The sequence below is a fragment of the Acanthaster planci genome, linkage group LG02 (assembly GCF_054643075.1).
Source record: "Acanthaster planci isolate LZ-2023a linkage group LG02, COTS_SCS, whole genome shotgun sequence".
NCBI classification, from domain to species: Eukaryota; Metazoa; Echinodermata; class Asteroidea; order Valvatida; family Acanthasteridae; genus Acanthaster; species Acanthaster planci.
The window spans coordinates 16,508,412-16,520,683 of NC_141778.1; the positions used below are offsets into that span (position 1 = coordinate 16,508,412).

The following is a 12,272-nucleotide window of genomic DNA, read 5'->3' on the forward strand; positions in this document are numbered from 1 at the left end:
GCACGCCTTGTGGTGCATCCCTCAGGGGTAGCTTGAGTGTGTGCTATCAAGCTGATGTTGGGTGTGTACCCGGTTTTATATTCAGACAGTTGAAAGACCCCAAAATAAATGACGACAATAATTACAAAGATGTGCCGCCCCAGTCCAAGTTTTATTCCTGTTTAAGTTCTGTTAAGATCCCAATCAAACCCAGGTGCAAATCTTGCAAACTCTAGCCAAATCCCCTTCAAATCCGTTAAAATAAGGCTCAAAACCAGGTTCAAATCAAATCAAACAAATCCAAGTCAAATCCAATTCTTATTCCCCCGGACCGGATAAATAAGTTCTCAGCACGCAGCTCCCTCTCTCAGGCCAACTATAGCTGTTCAGCTAGACAGCCTCCACCCGGTGCATGCAGCGATGGGCTCCGTACCAGTACACATGTTCATGTACGTGCAACCTTCACCAGGCTAAACCTGAATAAATGCAGATGAGCCACCGCCTCCAGATAACACTTTCGAAGGTCCAAAACCCCTGAAAATCTATGGCAATTTCGGAGCAAACTCTCGGTCAAGTTGTCTCGAAGAAACGTGGAAAGAGAGAGTGAGTGCGCGTGCGCAACTATTCGCAGAACACGTTCAAGTTTTAACCCCAGATGAGATAAGATAACCCCAGGGCTCTTAAAAGTGTTTTCACCATGGTACAAATATAACATGTCAGCTCTGTGTTTACACTACACAGAACTAACGTAATCTTGTAATTAAAAAGTGTATACGAGTCCCCCCCCCAGAAAGTTAGGTCTTTCAGACACTCGTTCGGTCACCATGGTTGCAGCCAAGGCACACTCTGTCTACAATTTATACAAATTAAAGGACACAATCTAAGGCTGCATCCGAATCTCTTGTCTAGAGCTAGGTCTAGGTCTTCACTTCATTGGAAATACGTGGAGACGTGTAGACAATAGACCTAGCCGTAGCCCTGGAAGCCCGTTTCGGACACGGCCTACATACCCCTACACCTACTATACGATTTAATGCGAATAAGAAATTATCTTAAAGACTAATATAAAGCGTTAAGTATTCACATGCCCAGAGACTGAAGTCAGACTAAATTTCAAGTCAGACTGACTTGAAAGTTTGAGGACGTAACCAGAAGCGAATTGTTAGTAATTGTCATGAAATTATCAGACTGTTGAGTGATGCGCCAGAAATGACGTTTTCAAGTCATGAAGCACACTCGTGTCATATGAGAAAATATAATTGTATATGTAAAGATACAGATATAAAATTTACTTTATTGTTTCGTGTACATGTATGAACGGTTTTAAAACGATAAAATCATCTCCATCGCTGAGAGGAGTGCCTCTCGACATCTGCCAAATAACCTATATTCTCAAAGAGTGAAAATAAATGGAATAAAGGTTATCGTAACAGTCTGTGCAAATTATGTCAAATATATAATATCACTACTTTTTGTGTTGACCTATCAATAAGAACCAGACTATAATGTAGTGCTTTAAAGGCGGCATTGGCACTGTGCTACGTGGTGGATACGTACAAGTGCTGTAGCTAGTCGACTTGTACAGAGCGTCATGATAAAAAGAAACTGGTAAATTGCTCAGTAACTAATGAACATTTTCCAAAAGTGTAATCTTCGTCTCCAAGCCCTAGCTCTTGGCGTCTTCTTTCCAGTTGATCACAAATAATTCGATTTAGTGATGCTGAAGCTTACTTTGTTCGAGCACGATAAGCAGAACACATGTGGAGTAGGCTATGCTGTACACTTTTAGCTAACCCAAAGGAGATTTTCAGTGTACGCTGTTCCAAAAATAAACTTGGAGGGAGAGAATGGAGTATGATGGGCCAAACGTTGGGCGTCCTCTCATGAAGTGAGACACTTGGCTAAGGAACTCTAAATGACAGAGTTCCTACGTTTAGACACCGTTGAGTCGCCAAACTAGGTACCTATGTTGTATTTTCTGTCCATGTTATACCTCTCCACCTGGGAATATTGACGACCTGCACGTTAGAATGGTTATGGAAGATGAAGCAACTGCAGAGGGGAATGATTGGTAATGCAGTGAAGGCAGTGGAACAAGAAATGAAGGACGTATTTAATGACAAGACTGGGCACAGAGGGCTTATTCTGCTAATATGTTTATTCCCCAGCGAATATGTAAATGGAGCTTGAAAACAATGTTTTTCAACAGATCGAAATTTGAAAAGCCTAAAAATGTGCAACAGAGCTCACCACGTCTCGTAAGAAAAGCAGACTTGGCACCATCAATTCAGACTGACTCTGATCAGTCATGTATGACCACAATACGATTTGCTAGTAACATATGGATGAGGACGAAACAAACTTTCAGACGAAGTATAAACCTTTGGAAAATGTGAATTTAGCGGACACAATGTACAATATAATTTTAAAAATTACACATTTTAAGTTTTTGACTAGATTTAATAAGCGGTGATACTGATTCACGGTGTTGAGCGTTCATTAACTTACGTACCTAAGAACAAATTTTCCATCGCTCACTTTTTCCTGACGATGATTTCAAACGGGCGGGGTTCATGGTTAAGCGGTCCTTTTAGGTCGAGTGTGAGTAACGACTCGTCCTCCCTTCCTGGCACCTTGGACAAGGAATAGCGGCCGACTAGCCAGCAGAAGAGGATGAAGATCTCACCCCTAGCGAAGTTCTCCCCGATGCAGGAGCGACGGCCGACACCGAAGGGCATAAAGCTGGCTGGCGGCTTGACCAGCTTGGTCCCGCTCTCGTCCAGGAAGCGCTCTGGTGAAAATGTACCATATAACAATGCCGTGACATGCATCCTGAAGCCAACGTTGAGCAATCTCAGTGGTATATACATTATTTCAACTTGCACGTTAACTGGCAATGTCACACTTTGTTTACAGTGCACTTTTCTAGAGGAATTGGGAGGAAAGTGTACATGTAAGAAAGCAGACGTCATCCGTCATAAGCTCATGATTCGAAAAGGGTTTCACATTTTCTAGTCCGAGGTTGGCTTAGAATGTCCAGGGATATACACTTCGTCGGAACATGATGACCTAACTTCAGTACATCTGCACATTTACAGAGGCTTGTCACTATGCATGGTCACCAGACAAAAACTCCGGGATATCTCTGCATGGTAATATAATTCCACAGGACACCCACACTAATACAACACATGGCTGATAATGGACATCAAATCGAGTGCTAGACTCTGCCCAGTCTGCATGCTGCGACGTGGCACACGTGGTTGCCAACATTTGAAGGCACAAAACGGGAATAGTAATTTGGGTCATTGACTGGCGGCTGCGGCATAAGCCAGGTATGTGCATGTAGACTCATAGAACAAAACCATGAAATCACTAAAAATGATGCGTCATTGTCCTTTATTCTCAGATACAGCAACGGCCAAGCTCGGATATAAACGAACTTTTGGGTATTTTGCCTGGCTACCAGAGAAAATGTACTGAACACGGTGTTGAACAAGATGGCAGACACGGTACCGGGCAAGTATTGAAAACGGATGTGCACAAAACCAAACACGGAAAATTTGGCTTAACTAAAACAAAAAAGAGTTGTAACAAAGCTATGAGGATACTACGAGAGTGAATAAGTGGTCAAATGAGAAATTAATGCAGCAAACAAAGATTACAGGCATTCCAAGTCTGAATTCTATACTCTCACCTGGTTTGAACTTATTCGGTTCGTCCCAGTGCTTATGGTCATAATGCACTGCCCACACATTGAGCACAACCATGGTATCCTTAGGGATGGTAAAGCCACCTACCAGCAACAAAAATAAAGTAGCAGTAGTAAAGAAAATGAAGATTAAAAGTTTCCAACTAAGACCTGTCGTAAGTTAAACGTATTGCTTTTCGAATTTGTGCAGGGAAAAGAAGCGTTTATCTATTCATCGATTAATAAAGTATTGCATACTCACGAAAGACTGTATCTTTGGTAACCGATTTGGGCAATCCAATGGGCGACACCACCCCGTATCGGTTGATTTCCATCAAGGTTGCCTCGGTGTAGGGCATAGAGCTTCGGTCTGACAAGCACGGTAGACGGTCTGGACCTATGACTGTATCTATCTCTTTGGTAACACGCTCCAAAATTTGAGGATGTTCAATCATGACGGCGACTGCCCAGTACAGCGCTGGAATCGTCGTGCCAGTACCAGCTTCTCAGACAAAGACATCGACAAAAGGAAATTTATTCGACAGCTTTGCCCTAGTTCACTGTATTCATATCATCTTGAAAGGAGGGCATCTCATGCCGGACATTTCCCATACACCTTTACGATGGTGCATATTTTTGGTCAGATCTAGTATATAATACCTACGCGGCTGTTGATGTGGGATGAGATTTCAAACTGCTTATGAACAATTACAGCTTAAATACAGTAATACAGCTGAAAATTTGCGTCTACTACACCACACATGAAATTCTCATCAGAAAGTGTCAAACTCTATCCGTTTCCAGTTCGCAACTCGGTATTTTTGCATAAACACCCACCATACACAAATATTGGAATTCATGTTACTGAATTATGCGCCATTGAGAACTGGTTTGGACATTTGTAAAACTCGATTGAGCAAAGGAATGAAACACGGCCGGGCTGTTTTAATTTCACGAAGGAACAGAAGGCACTGCTGAATGTCTGGGGTGCACAGCGCGCACTGTTTGGCGCATACGATAAAGTTCGCTCGAATGTACACAAATGTAAACGTGCTTGGGTTGCCCTGGTTTGGGCACTGGGTGCTGGGCATAATGCACAATATAATTTGCCCCAATCCGTTCGACTGAAAAGACAAAAAAACTAAAAAGGTTTTGTTGCATCGCTGTTCAGTAATGTACCCTCCCTCCCCCATAATAAGGAGGGGGCGAGGAGCGTGATTTCGCTGGAATCACGTTTGGTCTGAATGAGACATTTTCACTTTACTGCTAAGCACGCCAGCCATGTGACGTCATGAATCGAACATTAACCGCGAGTCAGGGATCGCACTTGGTCAGGTCATCATAGCAAGCAGGAATATACAGAACCATGCATTTACCTCCAAACAAATCTGCAACTGTTTGAATAACCCTTGTGTCTGTCAGGAAATTAGCGTTTGATCCAGTCTCCGCTGCGTCTTCCTGCTGGGCGGCGATCAGCGAATCGAACAAATCTCTTATGTTATCTTGTTGGATAAAAGCAATGACACAAAAGAACCCACAGTCAAATTTCCACAATCGTGCTGAAGTGTTTTCACATTGGTATATGGCGGCACACAAACGAGGCTTATGGATGTCACTAGCAAACTTCAAACTGAACAAAGTGCGTTATAGTTATGAGCTAATTTGGCACGGGGATATCTTACTGCGGACGAGCGTGGCTGACGAAGAGTCAATTGTGAAATAATATGACTTAATATCTAAACGCCCACCGGTTAAATAATGAAATAAGCTCTGATTGAAATTCAATGTATCAATGATAGTTTGCTTGTAATATATCAGTTATAAGTTTGAAATAAATTTACGAAAGTGCCATTCAACATATGCCGTTATGCTTTTAATTTAATCATATTTGTTTGCATGTTAGAGCCAGTATTTGCGAAATACATGGCGTGCCGTGATGATTTTCTCCACCTTACTCGGACCGTAGTAATAGTATATCAAGATTATTTAATAGTACATGTAGTGCTTGATGTCATACCTGAACTGAAAGAGTCACGATGACCTTTGAATTCGTCGTATATGTAATCCAAGCTTTCTTTGGAAAGCTCCTTCACTCGTTTCTCCCGTGAAGAGAGAGGCAGATACCTAAGACTATGGATGTAGTCACGTGGAAGTCCGCCCCCTACGAGTTCCTGTGCTCGCTTGTTCAGGGCAAACCATTTGGTGAGGAATGGGTCATCAAAATCGTGACTGCACGGCACCAGTGGGGAAAAAAGGTTCAGGGAAACGAAGCTTATTAATAAATCTGTCATCACAATGTTGCCAACATGAGTATCTGCATAAGTCTCAGGCATCCTAAAGCTCGGACGGGCAGACGAGCAGCCATAGGATAGCCAGCAGTGGTAATAATACGTTTTGTTTGCACTACCTTTTCCCATAGCACATGTTAGCCAGAACTATGTAGATGCTCCGATCAATGACATCCTTCAGATCCAAAGGCTTGCCCGCCGATTGGTCTAGTACCTTGGCGAAGCCAGGCAGCACACTGTGCACAAGCTTGTTGAGCTTTTCACCACTTGCAAAGTGTCTGAGGAATCAACAAAACAAAATCAGAAACCCTCGCTATATTGCAGCAATAATCACGGCAGAAAAGTATTTGCACACTGCAAATCGAAGTGGTCAAAGTTTGTACAACGAAATCATTTATTAACATTGATGTAAAGCCAGTCTGATTGACATGTTGAATGTATACCTTTGAATACTGTTTAAGAATTTATGCAAGATTCAGATGATCCTTAGCAATCTTGAGCAAGCTTGGGTACGACTGTTAGTTAAAACCTAACTTGTGACATTTTGATCATTCATCATGGGCCCATCATTGGTGTTAAAATCGCACAAGTCCTCATGATTTTATGTTTTACTTGAGGTATGAATTGAATGTATCGTGGACTGTGAAACAGCCTAGATGTGCAGTTACATTGATCCAAATCCAAGTAAAGCTAGTCCTTACACTGATGGGCCCATTGATTCCTAGCTAGTTCGAGAAAAAATGTCAATTTTAAGGAAACTGAAAAATGTTGACTGAAAAAAACTGAAAAAAATTGAAACCAAAAAACGATGAAGGTTTTGAAAAGTCTGTTTAATATGTGATTGACCAGGAATTGGTGAATTTGTTGGGTAAAATATACTTTGTCTTGAATGGCTATATAATGTTTGGTTTTGTTAATTTTTTTTCAAGTTTTGGACTTGCGCCTGCCATGGTATGTAAACCTGATATAGCCTGTACATGCATGATTTATAAAGCATACTTGATAAGTATGAGTTCTGTACGCCTAGACTATCTGATGTTTTAGAAAATGTGGCCTTGGATTACAAGTGGAGTGTATTTCAGTTAGTCCATGCTTATACCGTTAACACGATGCATATACCGTGAATAGGCAAAATGCATTCATAAGACTTATACGTATGGATGGTCTTCACCAACATTTCGTCGCACAAAAGAGTAAAGTAGTCGGCCTATAATTATTAGGCCCTATGTGATTACGATGTGCATCATGTGCAATGCAGCATGTAGAGTAACTCGGCAACAGAATGGGGAAATGTAATACGGTTTTTGTCATCACAACCAATAACACTGAAAACCAACCCTTGCCCAGACAGCTCTGTGGTAACCAGAAACAACATTCACAGTAAACACATTACCTGAGAATGTTTTCCAGATCTCATATTCGAAGGGGTTTTGAGAGTTCCGTCGACTCCGTGACCGCCTTCGTGCCGTCGAAAAACACCTGTCATGCAATACTTACAGCACGCGGGCGCGCCATGTCAGCGGGAACTTTGCTACACAGCGTTGGTCAAAAATTACTAGACTTGATTCAAGTCACGCAGGTAGTGATGTAAGCGCCGACTTTAAGTTATGCAACAGCAAAGAAATCTATGATCACCCCTAAAATACATGCAATCTTAAGAGTACCCTGGATGAACATATACGACGATTTGTGAGTGGCAAAATGTGTTTAAACTTCCTTGTGAAAGAGAGACTTGAGAGCAAGTTTATTCCAATGCCCAACACTTGCCTTTGCAATGACCAATATTTGCGTAATGGCACCGAAGACTATTCTTTGACCAATGATTGAGCAGAAAGAAATGGGCATGTGCCCATCTGTGTTGAGTAATAAATAAATTGCCCAACTTTCAATATTTTAGACCAACAAATGGTAAATAGGATTTGCCCAACATCATCATTGACCAATAAATTTGCTGTGCAGTAAAGGAAGATTATGTATTTGCCATCAGAAAATAACATGAGGAATACGCCATTACTATTGACAGTTATGTTAACCTTACTTCTTTCAAGCTCCTCCAAAACGGCAACATTTAACAGTCTTCTCTCAACACGGCGTTTCCTCTTGTTTTAACCCATTAGCGCCTTTTGTGCATCACGTCTGTATTTTCGACACGACTTGAGGGTGTGTGATTATCTTTCGGACGGTTTGACACCTTGATACTGTTCTTTAAAAGGAATCTGTAATTTCGGAGTATTTTTCCTACACTGCACACTGCATGTTAAGGGATAATGGGACATGACACAATATGGTTCCACATGCATAATCTGATAGCATATCCACCTCTATTTGTCGTTCTAACCTGAGCGCGGCGTGGCCGATCTTCCGGTGAAGTTGCCAGTCGGGACTGTAGTCGCTGAACGCAATGTCTTGAAATCCATCGGTCACTATGCTTGCTGTACAAGTGCAACACAATGTAACTAAAAGTCACTCAGTCGTCAGAGCACCAGACTAAAATCGAATATTTTAACGGGGGATTTAAGGGCAAACATATAACACGTTCCTTTTCAAATCAAGTGGGTGACAAAACACGATAGGTATATCATACAATATCCCTAACAGTCCCCAAGCCTCAAAGCTTTATACAATTTTACATACACCCTGGAGGTTAAGGATATTGAACATGTTGTTACTTGTGTAGAGATTAGGCCTTCCAGCAAAGGCAATCGGCTGCTTGATGAGAGCCTCACGGATGTCTTCCACATCGTTTAAGACAATCACCCAGAAGCTGCCGAGCTTCAGGGAAAATATGCGTCCATACTGCTCCGCTAGCCGTTGGAATATCTTGTAGATTTGCTCTGAAGACCGAAAAGCTTTTAACAAGAGAAAGAACAAGAGCATTCAGTGCTTTCAAGAAGGCCTATAGGCTACCGTATGAAAGACATAATTGACAGTTTGGCATCTAACAACAATTAAGAAAAATTAACAACCTTTGTTTTTAAGATGCCATAAAATTTGCCCCAGGTTCAAGAAATGTTACATGGCAGTATAAGTTTTATTGGGATTGTGGGGGAGGAAATGATGGGGGCCCGGGAGGAAATGATGAGGGAATGACGAAAAGACAGGCAACATATATGACAGGATTACTGGGTTTACGCAAAGGTCTGTTTGTGAACGTCATTCGTAATCCTTTTAGTCACTCACTGCAGAGAGGCAGACAGAACAAAGACCCTAAAGATTGACATTAAAGGCATAAAAGTAATCAGAAAGTCGACTTGTTTCTTGCCCCCCCCCAAAAAACCCTACTCTTTATAAGAATATTAGGGCCTACAAGCCTGAAGGGGCCCATCAAGGCAAGCAAGATTCAAACCGGAATATAAATATGATATATCGTATTCCAGAATTTAGTTTCTGTTATGGCCTCACCAATTTGACGATCACGGTGTCGTTATTCGATGAAATGCAGTGGATGTCTAGAGTGTGTCTGATACTGTTGCGCTTATCGTGCATCCGATTGGTAAGTGGGGAGGGGGTGTTTGTGCATGCTTGGTCTTTGCTTTTGTTACATTTCTGGTTTTAGGCCCTACGTGTGAGTTGCCAGAGTTCTTGCCGTCTTTAGTTTTTGATGATGCAGGAAAAGTTATTTGAACGCAAAATTCCCCTGAGTCTTTCATGACACTTTTCCAACAAAAATGGTAACACGACAAGGCCATTTCTGTTTTTGCCTTTAATTTTACTCCTGTCATCGCGTGACATGCCTTGAGTTTCAGCCACAGACGTTTATAAAAAAAATCTGGACTTGCAATGCCCTTAATCAGCTTATAGAGATCATTGAATCCACTAGCGGCCATTTTACCGAACCGAATACAAAGCTTGCTCGGCAATGCCCGCTTTTGTTCTCCCTGGCGTCAACAGACGTGAGCCAACCCGCGCATTTGTATTTGGCTCGGTAAAATGGCACCTGTTTGGCTACTATTTCATACAAAGGCGTTGCAAGTCCAGGTTTTTTAATATACATCCACGGTTTCCGCACGCAACTGAATATGCCTCGCTGACGATTGACCTGAGAACCTTGCCCCAATTACTCCAGGTATTACATAGCACCATTATGCGCCACAATTGAAAGGTCATTGCACCCGTGTAGGGCCTGTCGAACTGGCACGCAATCATCGATAGCGTGCAAGATATGTTGTCCCTAATTTTCTTCCCAAGAGTGCCGTCACGCATGGGTTGAATTGTTGATAGTTTTTTAACTCCGGTTTTAACTTTGATTGTTGGAATTTTTTTAAATTTGCAAGTTTTTGTTTTCTGTTTGTAATTGTGAAGTATTAGTCTGTTCGTTTTTATCTAAGCGTTTTGTCATTTAATTTCTTAATTCTATGTGATTTTTAATTACTTTAATTTCCTCTGTTTTCCTTACTAACGTTTTTACTTCTCTTTTTAAACCTGCCCTCAATTCAGCCCTTGGGCTGCGATGAGAAAGTTCAATAAACCAGAATAAATAAATAAATAAATAGGTCCTGATAAAATGAAATAACAAGTAAAAAATGTTTATCTAGCCTTAGTTGTTAGTATTCACTATAAACAGGTCCCTATTTGCGGGAAATTACCAAGCAGCCACGGATGCCGACATTTTTCCGCTCAATGTGCGGGCAGCTAAGGGCAAGATAACGGTTCTTCCGCGGTTACTCGTATGTTACTTTGTAATGACTGTTACCATACATTTTGCGGGCCCACCCGTGGCTGTCAGATAACTTCCTTTAAATATTTGGGAATTTGAAGTGTAAAGGGAGAACAACTCAGGCAGTTTGGGAAAAACAACTGTGCAAAGGGCATAACAATTATTATTATTTATTTGACCATCAGAAGAACAGACAGAGCAAAATTGAGCAAAAAGTATATTAAAAAACAACAAAAACACACACACGCACAAGAAAATATAAGCAGTAGCAGGGACCAGGGAGGAAAATCCGAATACATAACAAGACAAATAACAGTTATGTAGGTCAGGGACTGCAAAAGTAAAATAAACTACTATTATATATACCCGCAGGTATGCAGCCCCGCATATAACGTTAACAAGACAAATTACACAGAACAAAGAAAACAACGGCCCCCACACAGGTGATCAAAATGACATCCAGAAAAAAAATAGGTTGAATTACGTGTCGACAAGAAAGCCCGCTTGGGGGCCCTAAGGAATCGAGGAAAGGGGTCGGAAACGTACGTACGGAGTTTCAGCTGATTTCTTAGTGAGCGTCGATCACTATACTTACTGAGTACGTTGCCAATGATGGGGAGTGCAGGGGGTCCTGGGGGAAACCCAGCCGGCCTCCTTGCGTTCTGGTACAGCAGAAGAACCACTAAGGTGACTACGAACAGCAAAACCGTGCCTGTGTTTTCTGTTATAAGCTCCAAGACAGCCATCTCCGCACCGCACGTCGTAGGCCTTGAGTCTTTTCCTATATGGTTTCACTACTGACGAAGCTGTCGACGGGAACCGTCTGCACTCTAGTGTGCCTGCAGCAGCGCCCAACACGGGAACGACCTTATCTGACTAACTGAACTAGCTTACACAATCTGAAACCATCGTCCTTGTCCTCTACCAAAGCTCAACACAAAGATCAATATTTACCCCATGCGTCTGTTACAAAAGAAAGCTCGGGAGTTTTGTACAGAATGACAATCCTCCTGTAGGAAAGGACAGGGTGAACGCACCAATACGATTGACACAAACTGTTTGTGAGGTTTGCGCCACCTTTTTCATTGCGGATTTCGCAACTCACGGTATAATCATTTTCTGTAAAGACCGGTTCAAAGCGAACAAGAAAACGATTTTATAACGTCATGCAGGTTGAAAGTTGCGCAAAAGTCGAACACGTTCAACTCCATTGAATGTCGCTGGAGTATGAACTACGGTGTATGGTGTACTATTAACGACAAACATTTCTCTCTCTCTTTAGCATCCATCCAGGCGACGCAACTACACAACGCGACGGCACGACGGCTCCCTTGCGTCGTATGGTGTACTATTTACGACAAACATTTCTCTCTCTCTATTGCCTCCCTCCAGGCGACGCAACCAGACGACCTGACGGCACGACGGCTCCCTTTCCCGTCACGTCGTGCCGTCTTAATTAGGTCCTTTCCTTGTTACATTTTTTCTGCCTAAACGTCGCCCCTTCCGTCGCCCGTCGCGTCGTGCTGTCGTGCGTCGCGTCGTACGTCGTGTCGTGCATCACGTCGCCTGAGGCAAGTTGCGACGCACGACACGACGCACAACGCGACGCGACGCAATGCGTCGTGTGCTGTCGCCCTTTGCTTCATGGTGTTTATAG

The 12,272-nt window shown here is 42.3% G+C and overlaps 1 protein-coding gene across 1 annotated transcript; it reads right to left on the reverse strand.

The window, feature by feature from the left end:
* Window positions 1-132: 132 nt before the first annotated feature.
* On the reverse strand, window positions 133-11,819 carry LOC110984427 (steroid 17-alpha-hydroxylase/17,20 lyase-like). The gene is made up of 9 exons (XM_022244626.2): window positions 11,211-11,819; window positions 8,628-8,807; window positions 8,297-8,390; window positions 6,078-6,236; window positions 5,688-5,899; window positions 5,047-5,172; window positions 3,933-4,172; window positions 3,677-3,775; window positions 133-2,770 (listed from the first exon to the last, which is right to left on the reverse strand). The coding sequence occupies exons 1-9, from the start codon at window positions 11,359-11,361 to the stop codon at window positions 2,514-2,516; spliced, it is 1,518 nt and encodes a 505-aa protein (XP_022100318.2). The 5' UTR covers window positions 11,362-11,819; the 3' UTR covers window positions 133-2,513.
* Between the last annotated feature and the right edge of the window lie 453 nt (window positions 11,820-12,272).

Excerpts from the sequence above, each read along its gene's own strand:
- LOC110984427 (XM_022244626.2), bottom strand. The coding sequence starts at position 11,361 with ATGGCTGTCTTGGAGCTTATAACAGAAAACACAGGCACGGTTTTGCTG. Across the intron at positions 6,237-8,296 it reads ATCGGCCACGCCGCGCTCAG|ACACTTTGCAAGTGGTGAAA; the intron begins GTTAGAACGACA and ends TTGATTCCTCAG. Across the intron at positions 2,771-3,676 it reads ACCGAATAAGTTCAAACCAG|AGCGCTTCCTGGACGAGAGC; the intron begins GTGAGAGTATAG and ends CATTTTCACCAG.